The sequence below is a fragment of the Triticum dicoccoides genome, chromosome 7B (assembly GCF_002162155.2).
Source record: "Triticum dicoccoides isolate Atlit2015 ecotype Zavitan chromosome 7B, WEW_v2.0, whole genome shotgun sequence".
Taxonomy (NCBI): Eukaryota; Viridiplantae; Streptophyta; class Magnoliopsida; order Poales; family Poaceae; genus Triticum; species Triticum dicoccoides.
Window position 1 is genome coordinate 225,259,986 of NC_041393.1, and position 22,689 is coordinate 225,282,674.

The 22,689-nt window shown below is 47.0% G+C and overlaps 1 protein-coding gene across 1 annotated transcript; it reads left to right on the plus strand.

Annotated features, from left to right (window-relative positions):
- The first annotated feature begins 12,919 nt into the window (after positions 1 to 12,919).
- LOC119339785 (RING-H2 finger protein ATL16-like) lies at positions 12,920 to 14,089 on the plus strand. Its single transcript, XM_037611706.1, has one exon. It carries the CDS (start codon positions 13,059 to 13,061, stop codon positions 13,944 to 13,946), a length of 888 nt encoding a protein of 295 aa, XP_037467603.1. The 5' UTR covers positions 12,920 to 13,058; the 3' UTR covers positions 13,947 to 14,089.
- Positions 14,090 to 22,689: the final 8,600 nt, after the last annotated feature.

A 22,689-nucleotide genomic window follows, 5' to 3' on the forward strand; every position in this document is an offset into this window, starting at 1 on the left:
TCTTCACTCGGTAGGATTTTGATAACTTAGGCGAGCACTGGGCTGCAGCTAAGCCCCCAAGTGGGAGGTTTGCTCTTCACTCAGTGGGATTTTTATATCTTAGGCGAGCACTGGGCTGCAGCTAAGCCCCCGAGTGGGAGGTTTTCTCTTCACTCGGTAGGATTTTTATATCTTAGGCGAGCACTGGGCTGCAGCTAAGCCCCCGAGTGAGGGGTTTGCTCTTCACTCGGTAGGATTTTCATTACTTAGGCGAGTACTTGGACTGCAGCTAAGCCTCCGAGTGGAAGTCTGGCTTACCACTCGGTAGGATTTTATTTAATCTTAGGCGAAACGGATTCGCAGCTAAGCCTCCGAGTGGGAGTCTGGCTCACCACTCGGTAGGATTTTATTTAATCTTAGGCGAAACGGATTCGCAGCTAAGCCTCCGAGTGGGAGTCTGGCTCACCACTCGGTAGGATTTTTACAAACTTAGGCGAAACGGATTCGTGGCTAAGTCACCCACTGAGGGGAAAATTTTATTGGACAAAATAAAAAGTGACAAAAATTATGGAGGAACTATGACACTATTATTTTGAGATCCATGTACTACAGGAGTACTTTATTGCAACTCATTCGAGTGATAAACTTAAGTGTAAAATGGGCGGAGTAGTTCCGCGTTCCAAGCTCGGGGCTCGTCGATATTATGTTCGACGTTGTAAAGACGGTACGCCCCGTTGTGGAGAACTTTGGTGACGATGAAGGGTCCTTCCCAAGAAGGAGCAAGCTTGTGTTGTTTCTTCTGATCCACTCGGAGAACTAAATCTCCTTCCTGGAAGGCTCGACCCCTCACATTTCTAGCGTGGAAACGACGCAAATCTTGTTGGTAGATGGTCGATCGGATCAGAGCCATCTCCCTTTCTTCCTCTAAAAGGTCAACTGCGTCTTGCCGCACTTGTTCAGCTTCTGCTTCGTTGTAGATCTCAACTCGAGGAGCATTGTGGAGAAGGTCACTCGGCAAGACTGCTTCAGCTCCGTAGACCAAGAAGAATGGAGTTCTTCCGGTCGACCGATTAGGTGTGGTCCGCAGTCCCCAAGGCACCGAGGGAAGTTCGTCGACCCAAGATCCAGCTGCATGCTTGAGATCACGCATCAGTCGGGGTTTCAATCCCTTGAGAATCAGGCCATTGGCTCGCTCTGCTTGTCCATTCGTCTGCGGATGGGCGACCGAAGCGTAGTCGACTCGTGCGCCTTGAGAGTTGCAGAAATCTCTAAATTCTTCCGAGTCAAAGTTCGACCCATTATCCGTAATGATGCTGTGCGGGACTCCATATCTGAATATCAGTTCCCTGATGAAGCTAACAGCAGCACCAGCGTCAAGGTTCTTGATTGGTTTAGCCTCAATCCACTTGGTGAACTTGTCGACTGCCACCAGTACGTGCGTGAAGCCACTCCGACCTGTTCTCAAAGGACCAACCATGTCGAGCCCCCATACTGCGAAAGGCCAGACGAGTGGAATGGTCTTCAGAGCTGATGCAGGCTTGTGCGACATATTCGAGTAGAACTGTCATCCCTCGCACTTATCCACTATTTCCTTTGCCATCTCATTCGCCTTCGGCCAGTAAAATCCGGCTCGGTATGCTTTGGCTACGATGGTCCGAGAGGACGCATGATGACCACAGGTTCCCGAGTGGATATCATTGAGGATGATTCGACCTTCTTCTGGTGTTATGCACTTCTGACCAACTCCAGTCGCGCTTTCTCTATATAACTGTCCTTTGATTACGGTAAAGGCTTTAGATCGACGGACGATCTGTCGAGCCTCTTCCTCATCCTCCGGAAGCTCTTTTCTCAGGATATAAGCGATATACGGAACTGTCCAGTCGGGAATGACCACCAAGACCTCCATGACCAAGTCGACCACTGCTGGGACCTCAACCTCAGTCGGATCTGTGGCACTCTTGGGCTGTGGAGCTTCTTCGGTGAAAGGATCTTCTTTGAATGACGGGGTGTGTATATGCTCCAAGAACACACCACTCAGAATGGCTCCTCTCTTGGAACCTATCTTTGCTAGATCATCAGCTACTTGATTTTTCAGTCGGGGTATATGATGGAGCTCCAACCCCTCGAACTTCTTTTCCAGCTTCCTCACTGCACTGCAGTATCCAGTCATGGCTGGGCTTCTCACGTCCCACTCCTTCATCACTTGGTTGACCACTAAATCTGAATCGCCATAGACCATCAGGCGACGGACGCCGAGTGAAATGGCCATGCGCAATCCGTATAAGAGGGCCTCATACTCTGCCTCATTGTTGGAGGAATCAAAGTGAATCTGGAGCACATATCTGAGCTTATCTCCTCTGGGGGAAACCAGGACAACCCCAGCACCGGAACCATTCGACATCTTAGAGCCATCAAAAAACATGGTCCAATGCTCCGAGTGAACTTCAGTCGGCTGCTGCTGTTCAATCCACTCGGCGAGGAAATCTGCTATTGCCTGGGACTTAATGGCTTTCTTTGCCTCAAATTTGATATCAAGGGGAAGAAGTTCAATCGCCCATTTCGCCACTCGACCAGTTGCATCTCTGTTGTGCAAGATCTCTGATAGTGGAGCGTCGCTGACGACTGTGATGGAATGATCAGAGAAATAATGAGCAACCTTCTTTGTGGTCATGTATATTCCATACACAAGCTTCTGATAATGAGGATATCTCTGCTTGGATGGAGTCAAGACTTCAGACAAATAATACACTGGGCGTTGAACTTTGAAAGCTTTTCCTTCTTCTTCCCGCTCGACCGTAAGCACAGTACTGACGACTTGTCCTGTGGCTGCAATATAAAGCAACAGAGGCTCTTTGCTGATTGGAGCAGCAAGCACCGGCTGGGTGGAGAGCAGAGCTTTTAGCTCGGCAAACGCTGCATCAGCTTCTGGAGCCCACTCGAACTTGTCTGCCTTCTTCATCAGTCGGTAAAGAGGCAATGCCTTTTCACCGAGTTGTGAGATGAATCGACTTAATGCGGCCAAGCATCCAGTAAGCTTCTGGACATCGTGCACTCGTACAGGGCGTTTCATTCGGAGAATAGTGCCGATCTTTTCTGGATTAGCGTCGATCCCTCGCTCGGAAACGAGAAAACCGAGTAACTTGCCACCAGGAACTCCGAATGTGCACTTTGATGGATTGAGCTTGATATCATACCTTCTGAGGTTGGCAAATGTTTCGGCGAGGTCAGCGAGCAGGTCGGAACCTTTTCGTGACTTGACGACGATATCATCCATATACGCTTCCACATTCCGACTGATTTGAGTGAGTAGACACTTCTGAATCATTCGCATAAATGTGGCTCCGGCATTCTTGAGGCCGAATGGCATGGTGATATAGCAGAAGCACCCGAATGGAGTGATGAAAGCTGTTTTTACCTCGTCGGGTCCGTACAGACGGATCTGATGGTACCTGGAGTAGGCGTCTAGAAAAGACAATCTCTCACATCCCGCGGTCGAGTCAACAATTTGATCTATGCGAGGGAGAGGAAAATGATCTTTTGGGCAGGCCCGATTGATGTGCTTGAAATCAATGCACATTCGGAGCGACTTGTCCTTCTTAGGAACCATGGCGACATTAGCGAGCCACTCGGAGTGGTATATCTCTCGGATAAATCCTGCCACCAGCAGTCGAGCCACTTCCTCACCAATGGCTTTTCTCTTCTGGACGGCGGACCGCCGAAGATGCTCTTTGACTGGTTTTGCTGATGAGTCGACTCTTAGGCGATGCTCAGCCAGTCCCTTGGGAACACCTGGCATGTCAGCGGGCTTCCATGCAAAAATGTCCCAGTTCTCACGGAGGAACTGGATGAGCGCTTCTTCCTATTTCGGGTCGAGTGTTGTGGAGATGTGGGTCGGTGCTGCATCGGGGTTGGTCGGGTGAATGTGAACAGGCTTCGTCTCACCGGACGACTGAAATGCAGATTCTGTGGCGGGTTTCTTGGAGCGCAGCAAATCACTCGGATCTGCGTTTTGCTTGTATTCTTCAAACTCGACCGCTGTCACCTGGGAATCAGCAATCTTTGAGCCCTTCTGAAAGCACTCTTCTGCCTTTTTCCGATCACCGGTGACAGTGATCACTCCTTTGGGGCCGGGCATCTTCAATTTGAGGTACACGTAACATGGTCGAGCCATGAACCTTGCATAAGCTGGTCTCCCCAAAATGGCATGATATGCACTCTGAAAATCCATGACCTCAAACGTCAACTTCTCTTTGCGAAAAAATTTTGAATCACCAAACACCACGTCCAGAGCTATTTGGCCGAGTGACTCGGCTTTCTTCCCTGGTATAACTCCATGAAAGCTCATGTTACTGGTGCTCAGTCGGGACATCGGAATGCCCATTCCTTTCAGTGTGTCTGCATACAACAAATTCAGGCCACTACCACCGGCCATCAGCACTTTTGTCAGTCGAGTGCCTTCGACAACTGGATCGACCACCAAAGCTTGCCTCCCAGGGGTGGCAATATGAGTCGGGTGATCAAATTGGTCGAATGTGATGGGTGTTTGGGACCATCTCAGATAATTTGCTTTTGCTGGGGTAACCATGTTCACCTCACGGTTAATGACTTTCAATCGACTCTTGCTTTCCACATATGCAAAGATCATCAGAGTGGAGTTGACATGCGGATATCCTTCCTCACCGTCCTCCTTTTCCTTGTCTTCGACCTTGTCCGACTCCTTTTCCTTGTCTTTAGACTGTTTTCCTTGAAACTGTTGGATCAGGAGTCGACATTGGCGAGTGGTATGTTTTGGGTAAATGATATTCCCTTCTTCGTCTTTCTTCGTGTGGATGTGACACGGCATATCCATCACGTCGTTCCCTTCTTTATCCTTTACCTTCTTAGGGTTCCAGGATCCTTTTGGTTTCCCTTTAAACTTTCCCTGAGTCACAGCCAGAGCCTCTCCAGGAGCTGCCGGTTCAGCCTTCCGCTTCTGTTTCCGACTGGTGTTTCCCTTCTCTGACTGGCTCGGCTTGTGCTTGCCGCTTCGGAGTCGGTCTTCTTCTTCACCGTTGGCGTACTTGGTAGCAATCTCCATCATCCGACTCAAGGTCATGTCACCGGTTCGACCAAATTTCAAACTCAATTCTCTGTTCTTGACACCATCCTTGAAGGCGCAGACTGCCTGATGATCAGACACATTCTCCACAGTATGGTGCAAAGTGATCCACCTCTGAATATACTCCCTGAGAGTCTCATTGGTTTTCTGCACGCAGACTTGCAGCTCCGTCAATCCAGCCGGTCGCTTGCAAGTTCCTTCAAACGTTCTGACGAACACTCGGGACAGATCTTCCCAAGTGTAAATGCTGCTAGGAGGTAACTGAGTCAACCACGCTCTGGCAGAACCTTCCAGCATGAGGGGCAAATGCTTCATGGCCACCTCGCCATTCCCACCACCAATCTGAACCGCCACTCGGTAGTCCTCAAGCCAAGTTTCAGGCTTAGACTCACCAGTGAACTTGCTGACTCCTGTTGCCAACCTGAAATTGGGAGGGATCACTGCGGCTCTGATAGCTCTGCTGAAACATTCCGGACCAGAAACATGCACTCGATTGCTCGTGGGCGCATCTCTGTCGGGTCCACCTCGATGGGCTCTGTTCCGGTCGACCAAGCCTTGCACGATAATGGATCGCGCGTCGAAGCCTGGTTCTCTGGGGTCGACTGGAACTCTTCGCCCCACACTGAACTGACGTCTGTCATCTTGCTGCCGAGGAGCGTAGGACCCACCCCTCGGAGGGGAAGTAGGCACTTGACGCCTATCATCTCGGTCGTGTCGGTCCCCATATTGGTCTCGCCGACTCTCGCGTCCTTCACGCCGCGGAGGCGATCTGAGACTGTGAGCCGACTGAACCGTATTCGTAGCGACGCATCGACTGTGAATTCTGTTGCGCGACTGCGACACGGCTGAATTCTGATCTCCTGCTGCTCGGAGCAGATCCCTGATCTGCATCAAGCCTCTGCCAGCTTCCGACTGAGAGGGTTGGATGGACTCTGCTATACGGGTCGCAGCTGCTAGATTCTGGATTGGGGTTCGATATACCTGAGTCGGCGAGAAGAGTTGACGTCGACTGGAGTCGGGAACTCGTTGCCGCGCGCGCTCGTCGAGTGCTCGCTGAAGATTCTCCAAGCGAGCGCGTTCGGCCAAATTGGCCAAACGTGCCTCCTCCAAGGCGCGAGCCTCGGGGGTTTCTCCTGCGATGGGAGTATGCAGGGCATCCATGTTCCTGCGGCGAAGTTCTTCTCTTTGCAGAGAGTCGAGTGGCTCGGGCTGGTACTCTTCGGGGTCTCGTGCGGGGTCGCCTCCGTCGCCTGCCCCACCATCACGGGCGAAGCCAGGGGGGCTGCGAGGCCCGTCGACCATCAAGATTTCCGCCGCTGGATCACTGCTATCGCATTCGGATGCAGTCTCTACGGAGCTAGTCGACAGATCGAACAGGCCGTAGAGAGATTCGTCGGGCTCGATTGCCGTAACTTGGGTGGTGGCCCTCTGGCGAGCCACCGCGTGCCTCACCCACCGTCAAAGCCTCGACCGGCCCGAGCGCTTGCGCTGGCGGGAGACCGGGAGGGTGACCGATGGGGGAGTCGACCGATACGGGGTCGTCGGTTGCCGCAGCAGAACGCCGCGGACACATGCGCGAAAATGCGTCGCACCGCGGACGGGGAGCGCATCGACGTCGAGTGGAGCCTCCTGGAGCCAGGCGGAGTCATCGGCGACGAAGGTGAGAGCACCGAGACGGATCTCTCGACCCTCGACCAAAACTCCAGCAGCCACCATGATGAAAATACTCGGAAGAACCGCAACTTCTCCACAAAATCGCTAAGACACCTGCCCCACGGTGGGCGCCAACTGTCGTGGATCTAAGTCTGACAGTAGAGTGGGGGGTAGGTATGGAGAGGCAAGGTCCTAGCTATGGAGAGGTTGTAAACACAAGAGATGTACGAGTTCAGGCCCTTCTCGGAGGAAGTAAAAGCCCTACGTCTTGGAGCCCGGAGGTGGTCGAGTGGATTATGTGTATATGAGTTACAGGGTGCCGAACCCTTCTGCCTGTGGAGGGGGGTGGCTTATATAGAGTGCGCCAGGACCCCAGCCAGCCCACATAATGAAGGGTTTAAGGTGCATTAAGTCCGGGGCGTTACAGGTAACGCCCCACATAAAGTGTCTTTACTATCATAAAGTCTACTTAATTACAGACCGTTGCAGTGCAGAGTGCCTCTTGACCTTCTGGTGGTCGAGTGAGTCTTCGTGGTCGAGTCCTTCAAGTCAGTCGAGTGAGTCCCTCGTAGGTCGACTGGAAGGTGATCTCTTCTACGGGTGTCCTTGGGCAGGATACTTAGATCAGGTCTGTGACCCTACCCTAGGTACATGACCCCATCACTCCCTCCGTCCCATAATATAAGAATGTTTTGCATAGTACACCAGTGTTCAAAACACTCTTATATTATGGGAAGAGGGATTGGTTCATTGTGTAGCATTCCGCATCTTATATCCCTCGCCCACCATTTACTAAACAATATCAGATCTATATTTAATCTTACCAAAAATTTGAATACACAGACAATGTCAGTGCAGAAGTGTAGCCCATTGCTCTTGTCAGTACAATTTGTCGTGTAACGCTTGTACTTCCATGGATTGGTAGTTGATTATGTAGCATCAATCCGTATCTTATCTTCATTATCCTCTATCCCTTCCAGTATTATCATATCTATAATTACTCTCTACAAAATGTAGAGTACAGGCAATGTTTATGAAGAAGATTATGTGCTGAAATTCTTGAGTTATCCTTCCCTTGACATGGAGAAGGCATTATAAAGACGGTGTTGACTGTTAATGTAAGTTAGTCCTTCTAAAGCCTTTATCCTCAACTATTGTTTAATTTGCTCATACTCTGTATCGTTAACAACTGTTTAGTTTCCTGTTTCTATCAAAATGCATGTTCGCAACAACCGTAAGTTCCAAGTTTTACTTGTAAAACCAAGTTCCTTATTCATACCATGTAGATTACTCAATACTCCCTATATGTATGCTTGTTTTTGTGGATCTATAATCCAGTGTGTGGTGAAGCAGCCCACGTTTGCACCTTATCATCTCCTGTTTTATTACCGATGTGGCTGATGGTATGAACAACATGCCATGCACATTAACCAAAATAGATACAATGATTGTCTTTGCCCTTCATCTATGCTTGTTATGTTGACATGGTAATCCAATAGTGTGGTGAAGCTCCCCGCATTATGAACAATGCCAAATTATGCTATTTATATTTTGAACTTACTCTTTATTTTCTAATTTGAAATTAGATGGAATTGACATCACGGTCATCATCTTTGTTTATACAGGTGCAAAACATGTCTACTTGTTTCAAGGTGATATGCTTGATGGCATGCACAAGTCTGCTGAAGGCTATGAGACAAACCCAACATATATTGCAGCAAAGAAGGAAAAACATCTCGAAGATAGTGAGACAACCCCAAAGTCTTGTCTTGGTGCAGTGTTCAAGTTACTTGAGACTAGCAGTCAGACAAGCTCACAGATTCGCTATCTGAATCAGATTGACTTCTTCAATCCCAAGTTCTAGCAGAAAGGCATTCTACAACTCAACTTCGACTTGAAGTCCTATCTCTAAGAAAGATTGCGGAGAATACCAATGAGAACCTCATTGCTAAACAACTACACCTGAAAGCTATGACTGACATGCTAGGCCAGTCTCACAGCCTTGCTCAGCAGCTTGCGCAACAGTTCCCGCTCAAGGCTAACCTTTCTTGAACTATCTTGGAAATGGTCTTGGTTCAGTATTATTTTGTTACGCTGCAATGGCGCCCAATTTTTGTAATCTGCTTCTTCGTTGCTCTTTATGATCACTGGTGGTGAACTTTGATACCCAGTGGATGTAATATACCATAAATCCTTTATTGTATAGTGTAGGTTTATTCTAAGATACTATGTCGTAATTTCTTTATTGTGTAGAGTAGGTTTGTTCTTAATTCCTACTAGTTACTGCCATCATTCGCTATGTGAAAAAATGGAGAAAATCTGATGTAGTCGACCGGGCCGAAACATTTGCCTCTAACAGGCCTGCTTTTTAAGAGGCCACAATTGGGCCGGCCTGCAACTTTCTTGGGCCTGAAAGGCCATTGGGGCCTTCACACTTTGCACCAGGCCCACAACTTACACGGGCCTATATTCGGCCCAAAGTTTAGTTGGGCCTTTAGTGGACCCAGCGCTTAGTTAGGCCCATGTAGCTTTGGGCCATTAATATGTTGAATATTCTGCTGGCCTTTTACGGCCCAAAAGAATCCATGGGCCTTTAGCAGGTCGAAATGCATGTTGGTCCTCAATTTTCACTAGTCATCGACGGGCCTTCAGCAGGCTGAAATGTAGACCGAGCCTTTTTTGGTCCAGTTATATGATGTGCCATTACCAGGCTGAACCATATCTCAGGCCTTAGTTGTCCCACTGATATCATGGGCCTTTAAGAGGCCGAAAACTTAGTAGAGGCATCAACGGGCCGAATTATGTGACAGGCCTTTAACAAGCCCAAAGTCACATTGGGCTGAACTGTTGCCACCTTTATCACGGGCCGTAAGAGGGCCGGATGCCGCGTCGGACCATATATGGCCCATGGGCAGCACGGGCCATTCCCAGGCCGAAAGACACGCCAGGCTGAAATGGGCACATGTCTACATCGGGCCTCTAATAGGCCGAAAATGTCATTGGGTCGTAATTAGGACCAAATATTCGACGAACAATTAATGGGCCAGATCTGGCTTCGGGCCGTAAATGGGCTGGCCCACTAGTACCTGAGTAAATCCTATGGGCCTTTGACTGGGCCAACCTTTTTAACCTATATGGGCCTCTGTTGGGCCCTGCCACATGTCGACGTATCATAGGCATGTCTCCTCCATTGGACGGACGACATCTGGCCCACCGAAGCCAACACGTGTTTCCTCTAGCCAATGATGATTTTATACGTGGAAATACCCATTGGTCCGGGCTGTTAACGAGTTATCGGATCCAAGTTGAAACCCTTTAGCTTAATGGCGACCCGTTACGGTGGATGCCACGTGTCGGTTACCCTTGACGAAAGCACTTCCATGACGCGCCATTTATCGTCATGGAAGTGGACACTTCCGTGATGATAATTTTGGTATTGTCATGGAACACTTCTACGACTGCACAGGTATGACTATCTTGATTCTGTCATAAATCCTCATGGATGTATATGCATCACAAAAACGTGACCTACTGTGACAAACACGTATCATCACAGAAGTGTATATTTTTTGTAGTGCATGGGCTCCTCGATTCCACCCTTTCTTGTACCCATTACAGTGGCCTGACTATAATGGCCCCGATCTTAGGCCCGATCCTATGCTCAAGGTGGAGACCAAGGGTAGAAGGAGACAGAAGCGGCTGAGAGGCGGTATGGATGACCTAGCTGGATACACTGGCATGAAGCAATTTGTAGCAGGCATTTTATTGAGACTCCGGAAACTAACAATTGTGATGGATGTGATGATACGAGACACAATGTGAGAACATGCTCTAAGAAAAAAATATCAAAGGAGGCAATCCTATCAGGAGTCATGCCGGTGTTAGTAGAGGGGGTTTTGGTGGTGGTGGCGGTAGAGGTGAGGCTAATGGAGGCTAGAGAGGGGGTAGGAGTGCTGGTCGTGGTAAAGGTGAGACTAATGGAGACCCTAGAGGGGGTAGGAGTGGTGGTCGTGGTAGAGGTGGTTCCGACAGTGATGGGAAAGGATGAAGGAGTGGTAGAGGATCAGCTTTTGATGATTTGTGTAATCCAAATGGTTGATAGAATATGAATGGTAAATGTTTGTTCATACTATTCCAAGCATTTTCTTGTTTTATTATGCTTACACGTTTACTTTGTTCATGTCTTTTGGTAAGGGCATCTCCAACCAAAACTCTCAAATCACCCGCATCTTCCGGACCGCGCAGTCCGGATGTGTTGTGCCATGCAATGCGGGACTGTATCGGTCCACTGAGTGGTTTGGACGCACTTTTTCCTGCAAAACGAGGCAATCTAGAGGGGCTTTGCGGGAGTCTGAACCGCTATCACGCTCGCGTCTGACTACCCTGGCCCACCTAAACCCCTCCCGGTCCCATTTTCTTCCAATCCGCCCCTTCTCCTCCTTGCTCTGCATCCCCACCATCCTCCTCCTCCGTCGTCATTGTTCCTTCCCGGCCGGCACACAAGCATTGCCGTACGTCTGCAACCAACACCAATGCGCCTGCTCGCCTTTTATGACGGCGTTATCCACCCATGGCCCGTCTGTAGGCGTGCACACTCCGGCCCGTGTCGAATTCGTCCATAGCGGTCACCACACCCGACAGGTGTTTGGTCAAATGCCATTGAGACTTTCGAACGCCATGTCGGGTTTTTAGAGTACAAAGGATGGCGGGGGTACTCATTCATGGAGGATGAGTTGTTGTGCGATGCATGGTTGTCCGTATCCCCTTATTTCGTAGGCAGGAGCAGAGGGGGTTCCTTTTGGCAGCGCGTGCATGATTCGTTTCACGTGTGGAAACACATGCACCCCTATGACATGCACATCATCCAACAATGCGATGTGAGGTCGTTGGCGTATTGATGGTACGCCATCCAGACCTTCGTCACCAAGTTTTGTGACGTGGTTGGTCGGCTAGACGCAAGGTGGCCATTGCACGCGACAGAGGAGGATATCATAAGTTTTACTTCTTCTTGCTCAACTTGCCGACTGAATCATTCATTTACTCAATGTTGCTCTACACATTGTGTAGCCCATATGCATTGCCGTGATGTACCGCAGGATAAAGAGACGACCTTTTACATACATAGACTGTTGGATGAAGCTTTTATTTTTTCACTGTTGGATAAAGCTGAAGGGGCAGTATGTGTGGGACGACAGGGTCCGTTCATGATAAACTTGTTAAACATCCGGTTAATCTCGTTGAATTTGAACTATTGTTATACTAGACTTACTTGCATACTATGTATGGATGATTTGTGCTATTTTCTTTCTGAACTTTGTTGAAATCCGTCATATTTGCATGAATTTCGTACGGTTAGTTCGAACAGTTATTGAAATATATACAAACAATATTGAATGGCTTCATGTTCATGAACGGATACCGGAGCAAATTTACAGGTCAGGGAGATGCCCTGATAAATTTTTTCTGGTAGGCATGGCTACATTCAGCGCCGCGCCGACGGAGAGTGCATGTCGAATGGGTCTAGATTGACTGTACTTGCTGCTAGTGTCTGCAATTAGGCCGTCTTTTTTGGCAGAAACAAATAGGCCGTCAAATCCGACCATGGCTGCTTGCTAGCTGCTCTCTGATGGACTTCCGAGCAATCCGTGGTACAGTCACACTTGGGCTGGGGTGGGTTGGAATACTCTTAAACAAATGGAGTAGTACTGTGGTGTGGCTGCGTTGACCAGCGGAGGGCTGGCAAACACGGTGTATCGTGCGGGCAATGATCCGATGGGCCCACTTGCCAGCCTCCACCGAACGCGGTCGGCGATGATGACCGGTGGAGAGCATGCGGCGCTCTGTAGTAGGTGGTGTTCTTTCCCTTCACGTGGTTGTGGATCCAGGCACGCTCTTTCTCTCTTTCAAACGTTTATCAGCTGACACCGGGGGGCCTGGAGCGGGTGTGGTGTGGTCTGGATCGCTTTTTCTGTTTGTTATGCTCAATTTGTGTTGACTGGCGGGCTTCGTTTCCCACCCATGGCACGACCACCGACTGCCAGAAGTCTACTCTCCTTCCTTCCTCCCCGCCAGAAAGGTCAAGCAACCACACGCTAACAGCAGCAGGCGTGTCGCTGACTGACGCAGTTGCAGTGACAGTGGCACCATCGCTACCAGATTCCTTCTCAAGCACTCGTCAATGGAATGTTTTATATATATGAGGATGCTCAGTCATCCTTGCCTTCAAGGCTTCAACAAACAACACCGCAACCACAGCGCAGCATTCACTCCCGAGCATCACCGGGGCGGGCTGCGACGGCGAGCGATCGATCTCGCTTGACCAACCACCATGGGCGCGCCAGGCGCAGCTCCCTTAGCGGGCAACAGCTTCGTCATCCTCTCCGTCGCCGTCGTCGGCATCCTCGCCACCTCCCTCCTCCTCCTCACCTACTACCTCTTCCTCACCCGGTGCGGCCTCGCCTCCTGGCGCCGCGACCACGACGACGTCGTTGCCACGCAGCATCACCACCATATCGTCTACTCCACAGCACCAGAGCCGAGCCGCGGCCTGGAGGAGGCGGCGATACGCCGGATACCCACGCTCCGGTACCGGGAGTCCAAGCAGCTGCGGGCACCGCAGGCCCAGGCGGCGAGCGAGTGCGCGGTGTGCCTCAGCGAGTTCCGGGAGGGGGAGAGGCTCCGGCTGCTGCCGCCCTGCCTCCACCTCTTCCACATCGACTGCATCGACGCCTGGCTCCACGCCACCGCCAACTGCCCGCTCTGCAGGGCCGCCATCTCCGGCTCCGCCTGCCAGCCCCAGCCCCACATTATACTTAACCAAATCGGCATCGTCAACGTCCTCCAGGCCGACCACACAGTCATCGACATCGCCTCGCCGTCCCGGGGCGAAACGAGCAACGTCGGTGGCGCACCTGCGACGGTAGTGAGCATGGGAGACGAGCGCATTCACCCGAGGAGGGACGAGTTGGTGGACGTGCAGCAGCCGATGAGAAGGTCGCTGTCCATGGACTCCTGCAACGACAAGCACTTGTATCTCGCTCTGCAGAAGGTCCTGCGCCACCACCACTCTCACTCTGCTTCTCTCGGGGAGGACCGCAAGGGGGAGGGCAGCACCCCCGCCGCCGCAGCCAGCAGCCGGGCAGCAGGGAGGCTGCGGCGATCCTTCCTCTCCTTCAGCCACAGCCGGAGCTCCAGAAGTGCCATCTTGCCAATCTGAAACTATGGTTCAGTAGTACTCTGTACATTGCTTGTGGCTAGACTAGAGGATGAACTCAAACATTACTTGTGGCTAGACTAGATGATTGATTGCTCAACTCGACTTATACGACTAATACGACCCTCTCACGCTTTTCAATTTTATTTGTTTTGGTTTTCTGTTTTCAAGATCGCGTGTTCAGCTTTGGGTTGCACTCTAATCGACGGTGTTGAGGAAGTAAATCGAATGAGTCTTGACTAGATAAAACTGTGAAGAATCGATTGTAAAGGAACAAGATAATCGAACAAATGATTGAATCGGTGTCCTTTATTGATGATTGACATGCTATTTATACAATGGGAACCGTCGCCTCATAGGGACGCGATGGTTCAAGAGGCATCGTTCCAGGCTGCAACCGACATGCCGGTTGCTAGTATCGTGGAACCGCACGGGAGCGGGGATTCCCCCAATAACCGTAAGGGTTATTATCTTAACGGGTTCGGCTCCTCTGCAGTCATGTAAAAATTGTACGGTGTTGTAGCTGCCCAAATTCATCATCCATTACAATCTGATGGCTCTCTTGTCTCCTTCCTTCTCCTCGGTCTTAGCAGCAATGGAACGACGATGACGGACGCCGGAAGCACCCTGGTAAGGAAGCGGCAGTCCACACTGACGGTCTTGTGTTCACTGCTGTCATCCGTAGCACCTCGATTCCATCTAGTTCCACGATCACGACGTTTACGAATCCCCCGCCCCCAGAGGCAACATCCACTTCTCCCTTCCCGAACACCTTTTCTCTATGAGACCTTCGCTGCCGCCGCCGTGCGTGCTATGCATGCATGCCGACTGCCTGGAGAGTTTCTCAGCCACCAAGAGCGCCGCGTGGTCGTGTTGTACAACAAGGTAAGCCCTTCGTAGTTTTCAAGGGAGCGTGGCTAGGAAGTGGGAAGGAGTTTTGGCAATGGGGCGGCATGGACACCGCCGGCCTGATCATGAACATGTGAGGCGCGCTCGAGGGCGAGCTCATTGACGCACTTGTTGAACATCCCGAATTGAACGAGCAGAAGCTTTTTGCAATTGGGCCACTGAATCTCTATTGTAAGCGAGGGCTCAGAGGCCGGCGAAGACGCGGTGCGAGTGTATGGACTGGCTCGACAAGCAGCCGCCGGCGTCCGTGCTCTACTGTCCTACGGAACAATGTCATATTCCCGGGGAGAGAAAATTCTGGAGCTGCCAGCGGGCACTGAAGGGCAGCAAGCAGAGGTTATCCTGGGTATTGCGGGAAGACCGTGCACTTCCGGCGGCCATCGTCGTCATCGCTCCATTGTTGTGTGCAAAGAGCGAGAAGGAGCAAAGAGCGAGGGGGGGAAGAAGACAGGACATGACACAACTGTAGTGCAGGAGAGCCATCAGATGACAATGGATGGTGGATATGGCCAGCTACAGTACCCGTACAGTTTTTACTCAACTGCAGAGGAGCCAAACCCTATCTTAACACTCTCCCTAATCACCCTTAATTGCATGTGAGTCCATCATGTGATAAAGTCTCCTCCAAAAACCTTGTGGGAAAAATATGAGGAGTAGTGTAGGATATGCTGGTAAAACTCCTTCAAATCCAGTGAGAAAATAAGGAGAAAATGATCCAACATATAATGATTATTGCCTCTGTTAACTCGATATGAAGCATATTCATAGAATTTGGAGGACAATAAATATGTCGTATATACTTTCCTAAAAACCCCAGTGGGGAAAACAGAAAGTATGACATATGATCTTATGTTGATATTACCTCATTAAAAACCTCTATGAGAACCTGTAAAGTAAACTCACGAAGGGAAAAAGAGTATAATATGATGCTTTGGAGGAAAAAATAACCCGGCCCCGGAGATTATTGCTCAATCAATGAAAATTTAAAAGGCCGTCAAAAAAATTCCGGCTCACAATGATGCTTCCGGTTTACCATCCGGTTCAAGGGAAATCCCATCTCCCACAAAATTCCGAAGCTCTCAAACCCGGTTTAAAAAATTCTGGGTTCAAGAAGAATTATCTCTTGCAAAGTTGAGTTCTCAGGAAAAATTAAAGGGACCAAAAGAGAGTCTGTTGCAAAGCACGACTCAAACATAGGTACCCCGCTCCAAAGACCAATCGGGGGCTGATCGTATTCGAATCATAGCTCAACCCTTTTTGGGAACCGACTTTGATCGTATTCGAATCAGAGTTGTTAAAAAACTCTCAAGGTCATTAGGGAGCTTCCTGTTCAAACATAGGTCGTATTCGAACCAAAGAGAACATAGCTGTCGGTACTGTCTTGATCGGCACACTGTTGAGCTTACTAGGGGGCTTCTTGATTGTATTCGAATCATAGCTCAACCCCTTTTGGGAACCGACTTTGATCGTATTCGAATCAGAGTCGTTAAAAAACTCCCAAAGTCATTAGGGGGCTTCCTGTTCAAACATAGGTCATATTCAAACCAAAGAGAACATAGCTGTCGGTACCCTCTTGATTGGCGTAATGCCAAAGCCACTGGGGGCTACATGATCATATTCGAATCCTAGCTTAACCCCTTTGGAACGGTTTACTGATCGTATTCGAATCAGAAGCCTTGATTATTTCTTCTTATTTGGTTTAAGTTTTATTTCAAAGCAACCTTTATTTGACTTGAGACCTTTTTGTTCAGATCTAAATTTAAGTGTGGTTTAAATTTAACCCGGCTTGGCTTTGATGATAAGTCACCAGCATATGACAATCATCAAACATTCGGAGGTCTTGGCTTCTAAAGATTGGGTTATCACCCTTACCTGCACAGGTATCATAACTCGGCAGTACGATTAAATATCACAGGTATGATATTGTTTATACATGATTATGTTTAAACCGGCCCTGGCTATGGACTTTAAGTCGCCGATCTATTTTGGATTGCGCCATTTGAATCATGCGCTTATCAATCATTGTATTATTGCCCTTATTGGATACGGCGATGTAAGCCGGCAGTATGAGCCAATTCTACAGGTATGTTTTCCTGATTATATAAATATGTGAGGTTGGATGACCCGCCCTGGCTTTTGACATTAAGTCGCCAGTATGTTTAGGCTTGAATGGCTTTAATCCTAGTCTTTTCCATAATTGCATAAAGACTATATTATGTTTGGGTTCTCACCCGCCCTGGCTTTGACGTTAAGTCGCCAGGGCATATGTTGTTTAAACTTTGTGCAAGATTTGCAGAAATATGACTTATATAAATGACAGGGCATATGTTATTTAAACTTTGTGCAGGATTTGCAGAAATATGACTTATATAAATGATTAAGTTCAAGCTCATTATCAAAATTATGCTTCAAAATGATTATCTGTTCTGGATTTTCCCAAAGGCTATAGGCCGTCGGGTTATAAAATTCCAGCTTACAATGAATGCGCATTAAGTCGCCATCGGCCAAGAGCCACCGAGTATTTAAACTCCGGATTTACTTGTCAACTCATAAGTGCTATGATTGAGGTTTTTTCAAAGTCGCTTTAGCGCAATGGTTATTATTTTATCAATGGATATGTTTGATTCTACAATGGAAGGAATAGTCCCGAGTCGTTGTAGGCTTACGACCCAGCACTTGGGGGCTACGTTATTCAAGTTGAGATTACATCAAATAGGCAAGTCCCATGTCACTGCCAGCATGCACCATGGCACTTGGGGCTAATGTCGGGGATATACCTCGCGGTATGACCCGGACGGAAGTATGACCTGGTCAGGCTTGGCGTTTTCATTGGTAACCCGCAGGAGGACTAGCGACTCACGAGCCTGGCGACTCATGGATGGCCCTAACGGTGGGTCAGATAGAAGACTAGGCCCAAGGCCCAGAAGGCCGACTCATGTTACGGTGGGCCGATTTACGAGGAAAGACATAAGGAGTTTTCCCTTAAGGGGGCAGACTAGAATTCCACTTGTAATAGACTAGTCCTAATCCTAATAGGACTCCACATGTAACCCGCCTCTTCAACTTAGGGGCAGGGCACCCCAAGAGGGAGAGAAGAAACAATCTCTAGGGCTAGACACAACTAAAGGGGAGATAGCTTATTCGGCGTCTTCCTGATGAGCATAATGAGATCTAGCCACAAACAGCATGTAGGGCTATTACCAGATGATGTTTTCCGAGGCCCGAAGCTGTCTAAATTCTTGTCTTGTGTGTTGTGTCTCTCGTCCCGATCAACCCCTCTCAAGCTACCACATAGATGCGTTGGCCTCACGACTAAGTCCTCGCATTAGGACATCTGACGTGACAATTCCACGACACTTCCCCTGATTCTTGCAAATTCTGAAGCCATCACATACCAATTCCATGAACATATTTCTGAAATGTAGAAGTTGGTAGAGACTTGGTGAACAAATCAGTCACATGATTTGACTTGCAAGATATGTAATATATCGGTATTGCTTATTATGTAACCTGTTCGCATCCGGGCAACACAAGAAAGATTATCGTTGAGATAATGGTTGGTGGATGTTGCCATGAGGTCTGTTTCCAAGACTCTTCATGAGAGGGCTACCACACCTAGTAGGAACACTAAACTTGTCTATGATCTGATAGTGGGGATCTGATCGATGCCAATGATATTGGTGTTCAGATTTCTCCGAAACTGGAAAACCAGGACAAGATGTTTCATGCCTTGGAGATATCGAAAGATATTCTTGAGTACCAACCAATTGTGTTTGGTGGATCCAATGGTATTATGGAACGTTGAGTCCCAATATCTCATTTCCATCATCTCTTGGTCTAATAGATCTTTCTCTACATCTAGAGAATGAAATACCATGAGAGTTATGGATAGATAAGATTTGTCCATAATGAATGTCTCCAATATATTTTGGATATAGACAATATAGTATACCATAATGTATGATTGAAGGTGCTCAAGTTGTAGTAACGAGCGGTATTTTGGTTTACCCAAATCCTTCATTTTAAAGTCCATCACTTAGATGATTACATGTGTCGTCATTGCAGACACACAACACATGGATAATCATCATTGTAGGAGTAATCCTTGTGTATAAGGGTCTCACTACGTCGGTTGTACCATATGTACCGACAACAATAAGCCGTATGGTGGCTTACCAATTTTACACAATGTATGTTGCATTTTGTATTTCGATTCAGAATTGAGATTTCATCGGAAATCAATCATATATGTCTGAATCTAGTGATCCACATGGATATGTGATCACTACATCTATCAACTACAGAGATAGATGATTTTAAACTGCCAATGATATAAGTTATCGGAATGAGATTCCACCTCTGGAGAATAGTTGGGTATCTGCGTGAACCCTTGTGCTACAATACTTGCTCTTTGTTTCACCACCTCGTTGTTCTCAATTCTGTTTCCAGAAGAAAACTGGTGTAGGTATTGCTTATGAATACCTTCCCATTATTGAGTAAGATCGTTTCTACCTAGATTATACCCTTTGCTTGAGTTCAGTCCGAGTGTTGTTCACACTTTGCCATGGCCATGGTCTTTGGATCTGAATCACTTGAAAGGTTTTTTTAATCTAGTTGAGAAATGTATGTCGACAATTGAAGACTTCCGGTTATATGTTTCTCCAGAATCTATATATCAATATAGAGTTGATGGAAATGTCATTACCCATGGTGACTGCTCGCGATTTCCCAATGCGGTTGAGTCGGGTATTCCGGTGTCCCAGTCATTGTGTGCACTATGACCTGGGTTGGTGGAGGTTTGCCATCCACTGGGTGTATACTACCCATTAGGTGTCTGTCAACGTGAAGTTGACTTGCATTTACTTATTTGGAGGCCTTGATATCCTTGCTTGCAAGAAGCTGAATCCTGGTGTACTTTTGCCATACATCTCCCCCTGTTGCTTTGAACGGGGAGTGGAGTGGATTTTGTTGGTACCTCCACTCTTTCAGGCGTACTTTTGCAGGATTGTAGGATTATGTGACACCTTTTATAGTCAGTAAATGAATCTGGCAGGTTATTTGCAATGTGTTGCAAATTCTGAACGCATGGTTTAGATCTTTGAGTACGTGGATTTGAGGCAGAAATGTGTTGCACATTCCACTAATTTCCTGGCATTCTTTATGGTACTTGAAATCTCCCCCTAATGCCTGGAAATATTCCTCATGAATCAGCATACTGGCCTTGAATAACTCCCCATGCGAGTGGCTCGAGGTATTGACAAAAATACATTAATTCGTCACATAGATCCCAACTATATGTTGAGGGGCCAATGATGTTTGCCGGGTGGTGATATCGGTATGCAACCAAATTGCCGCGGATAGGAAATACTTGGTAGATATCCACATATCAAAGATAAAGGGGAATAATATTATGCAACTCTGTCATGAGCGTGTAAAATTTCATGACTCCAACATAAAGTTGGTAAGTTGCAATTTCCAAAATAAAGATAATGCAGTGAGCTTAACTCTTTGGATAGGATTCTAGCAAACTATTTTGAGTCTAGACATTAGGACAAATTGCTAAACTTCAATCCAAGGGCCAATAGAGAAGGCACTCAAGGAGAATTCTGCAATGTTATCCATTCGATTTGCTTGAAATCGATTTCAGAATAATGAGCCAATGGTTTCATGTGAATAAAGCACACACTTAAGAGCATCATGTAGATATGTCTTTTAGAACCATGGAATACCTGAATAGTCTAGTCAATGGATGGGAAGAGCCACTTACCTCAACTTGATGGATTCACGGAGTCTGAGTGGTTCAGCCTAGGCTTTAAGGTGTGCGAGCCTTAAAATTAGCTTCCCCGTGTCACTTTAAAATCCAAATGTCGTTAGAATTTAGCATCATAATAATCATAAACTATTGGAATTGCTGATAGTTTTGGTTTCAACCCAATGTCTCGATGACCAAGGCGAGTATGCCAAGTTTGTCATGTACAAGACACTCTGGAAAACTATTTCGTACACAACATGTGCTACGGGTTGTGTCATATGTGTAGTACAATCTAGATGATACACAGAGAATGCGCTTGCCATATCCTTTGCATATGGTAAAGAGAAATTATTTCTCTTTGTTGCCATCATAAGTTTCGCTATGGAAACTGTTTTGACGGATACCTCAATAGTTTAGTAGGGTACGAGTTAAACCTGTGAAGCAATAAAACATCCCGATGTTACTCGAGTACCCACAGGGATAGTAAATATGACTCGAGTTGAGCCAACAAATACCTCATCGCGTTTAGCGATTTTAAAATATCTCTTGTCTCTCAATGAGAGTGGAAACATTGGACTTCCCTGAGTATAGAGTTTGTGGTGCATATTTCCACAAGGCACATATCATTTTTCATCAGATTGACTCCCATAGAAATCTATATATAGACATGAAGATTCTCAATATGAAAATCACTGTCAGATATATAGTCCCTCCGTAAACTAATATAAGAGCGTTTAGATCACTATTTTAGTATTCTAAACGCTCTTATATTAGTTTACAGAGAGAGTAGAATACATACAAATGTATTCGTACCAAAGTGCTGATACAATATATTGTGATATCCAATATATGATGACAACAATACTTATGTTGTTGTTACAACATCGTAAATGGACATTAATTATATTGACCACTCAGGAGATTGAAGGACTATTCATAGTCTCCAAACATGTCGGTTGAGGCATATTCAACCATCACATTCGCCGTGCCCATAGGGTCCCGTCACAGCTGGTGATGTCGGATTGAAGATTGAAGTACGATTCAAACCTTTGCCCTTGAGGTTCATTGTATCCCAGGAATTGTTGATACAGAATAACCAGATACTGAGATCTGAATCTAATGCCTTATGATATATAAGACACCATTTTTCTGTTAACGGTGTGATCCTGAATAGAGGTAAATCCAGGATGGCACACATTATCCCACGAGACATAAGAGCGATCATGATATCCATGGCCCAAATAGGGCAGTGGTGGCCATTGAGGGCTAATGCCTCAAACTCTATAGCCATATGTTACCTCTATGGGTAAACCAGAGATAATTAATTTACAACCGGTAAATTAAAGACCATCATGGTTGATGTTGTAATGAACTTAGCAAAATTAATGGGTATTTCAAGAAGTTATCTTGAAACCATTAGTGTGAATCTCAAGTTGTTAAATATGACACCTTGAAGATAATCTCCAAAATGGAGTAGATCTCGCATCACTAGGGAGTATAATCTGATGAAATCAGTAGATACTCACTCGTAATGCCTTATGTCATGACTTAGTAAAATGTGTGGGAGAGCACTTTGTAAAGCAATCATAATGTCGAAACGACAAAATGTAGGTTTTATCAGTAGTCATTGATAATCTGCGTAGATAGTAGATCCATATGACTACCTTGTGATCCCAAGTATCAATTTGAAGAGATCACTTTGAATTTTGCATCTGTATTTGCAAGAAATTGAAAAATCTCAATTGCAAATAGTGGACGTATAATCTCAACATGTAGTTAACATGGAAATAGATCATGGAAATAGATACATCATAGAAATATTCCTGAATACCTCATACTCAACGGAGAAACAATACTGTAGAGGTACTGAATTTGTCTTTGAAGAGATAAAAACAAATCTAAATTGCAAATAATAGATGTAATGAATATCAACATGTAAGAAACATGGAAATGTATTACATCACATTCTGTAATACAAGGTACTCTATAGAAATCAGTATTTAAGACAAATACTGGAAATAAATAGTACTATTGTTAATAAAAAACAGAGAAAGGAAAAAACGAATGCCGGCTGAGGCGGCCATT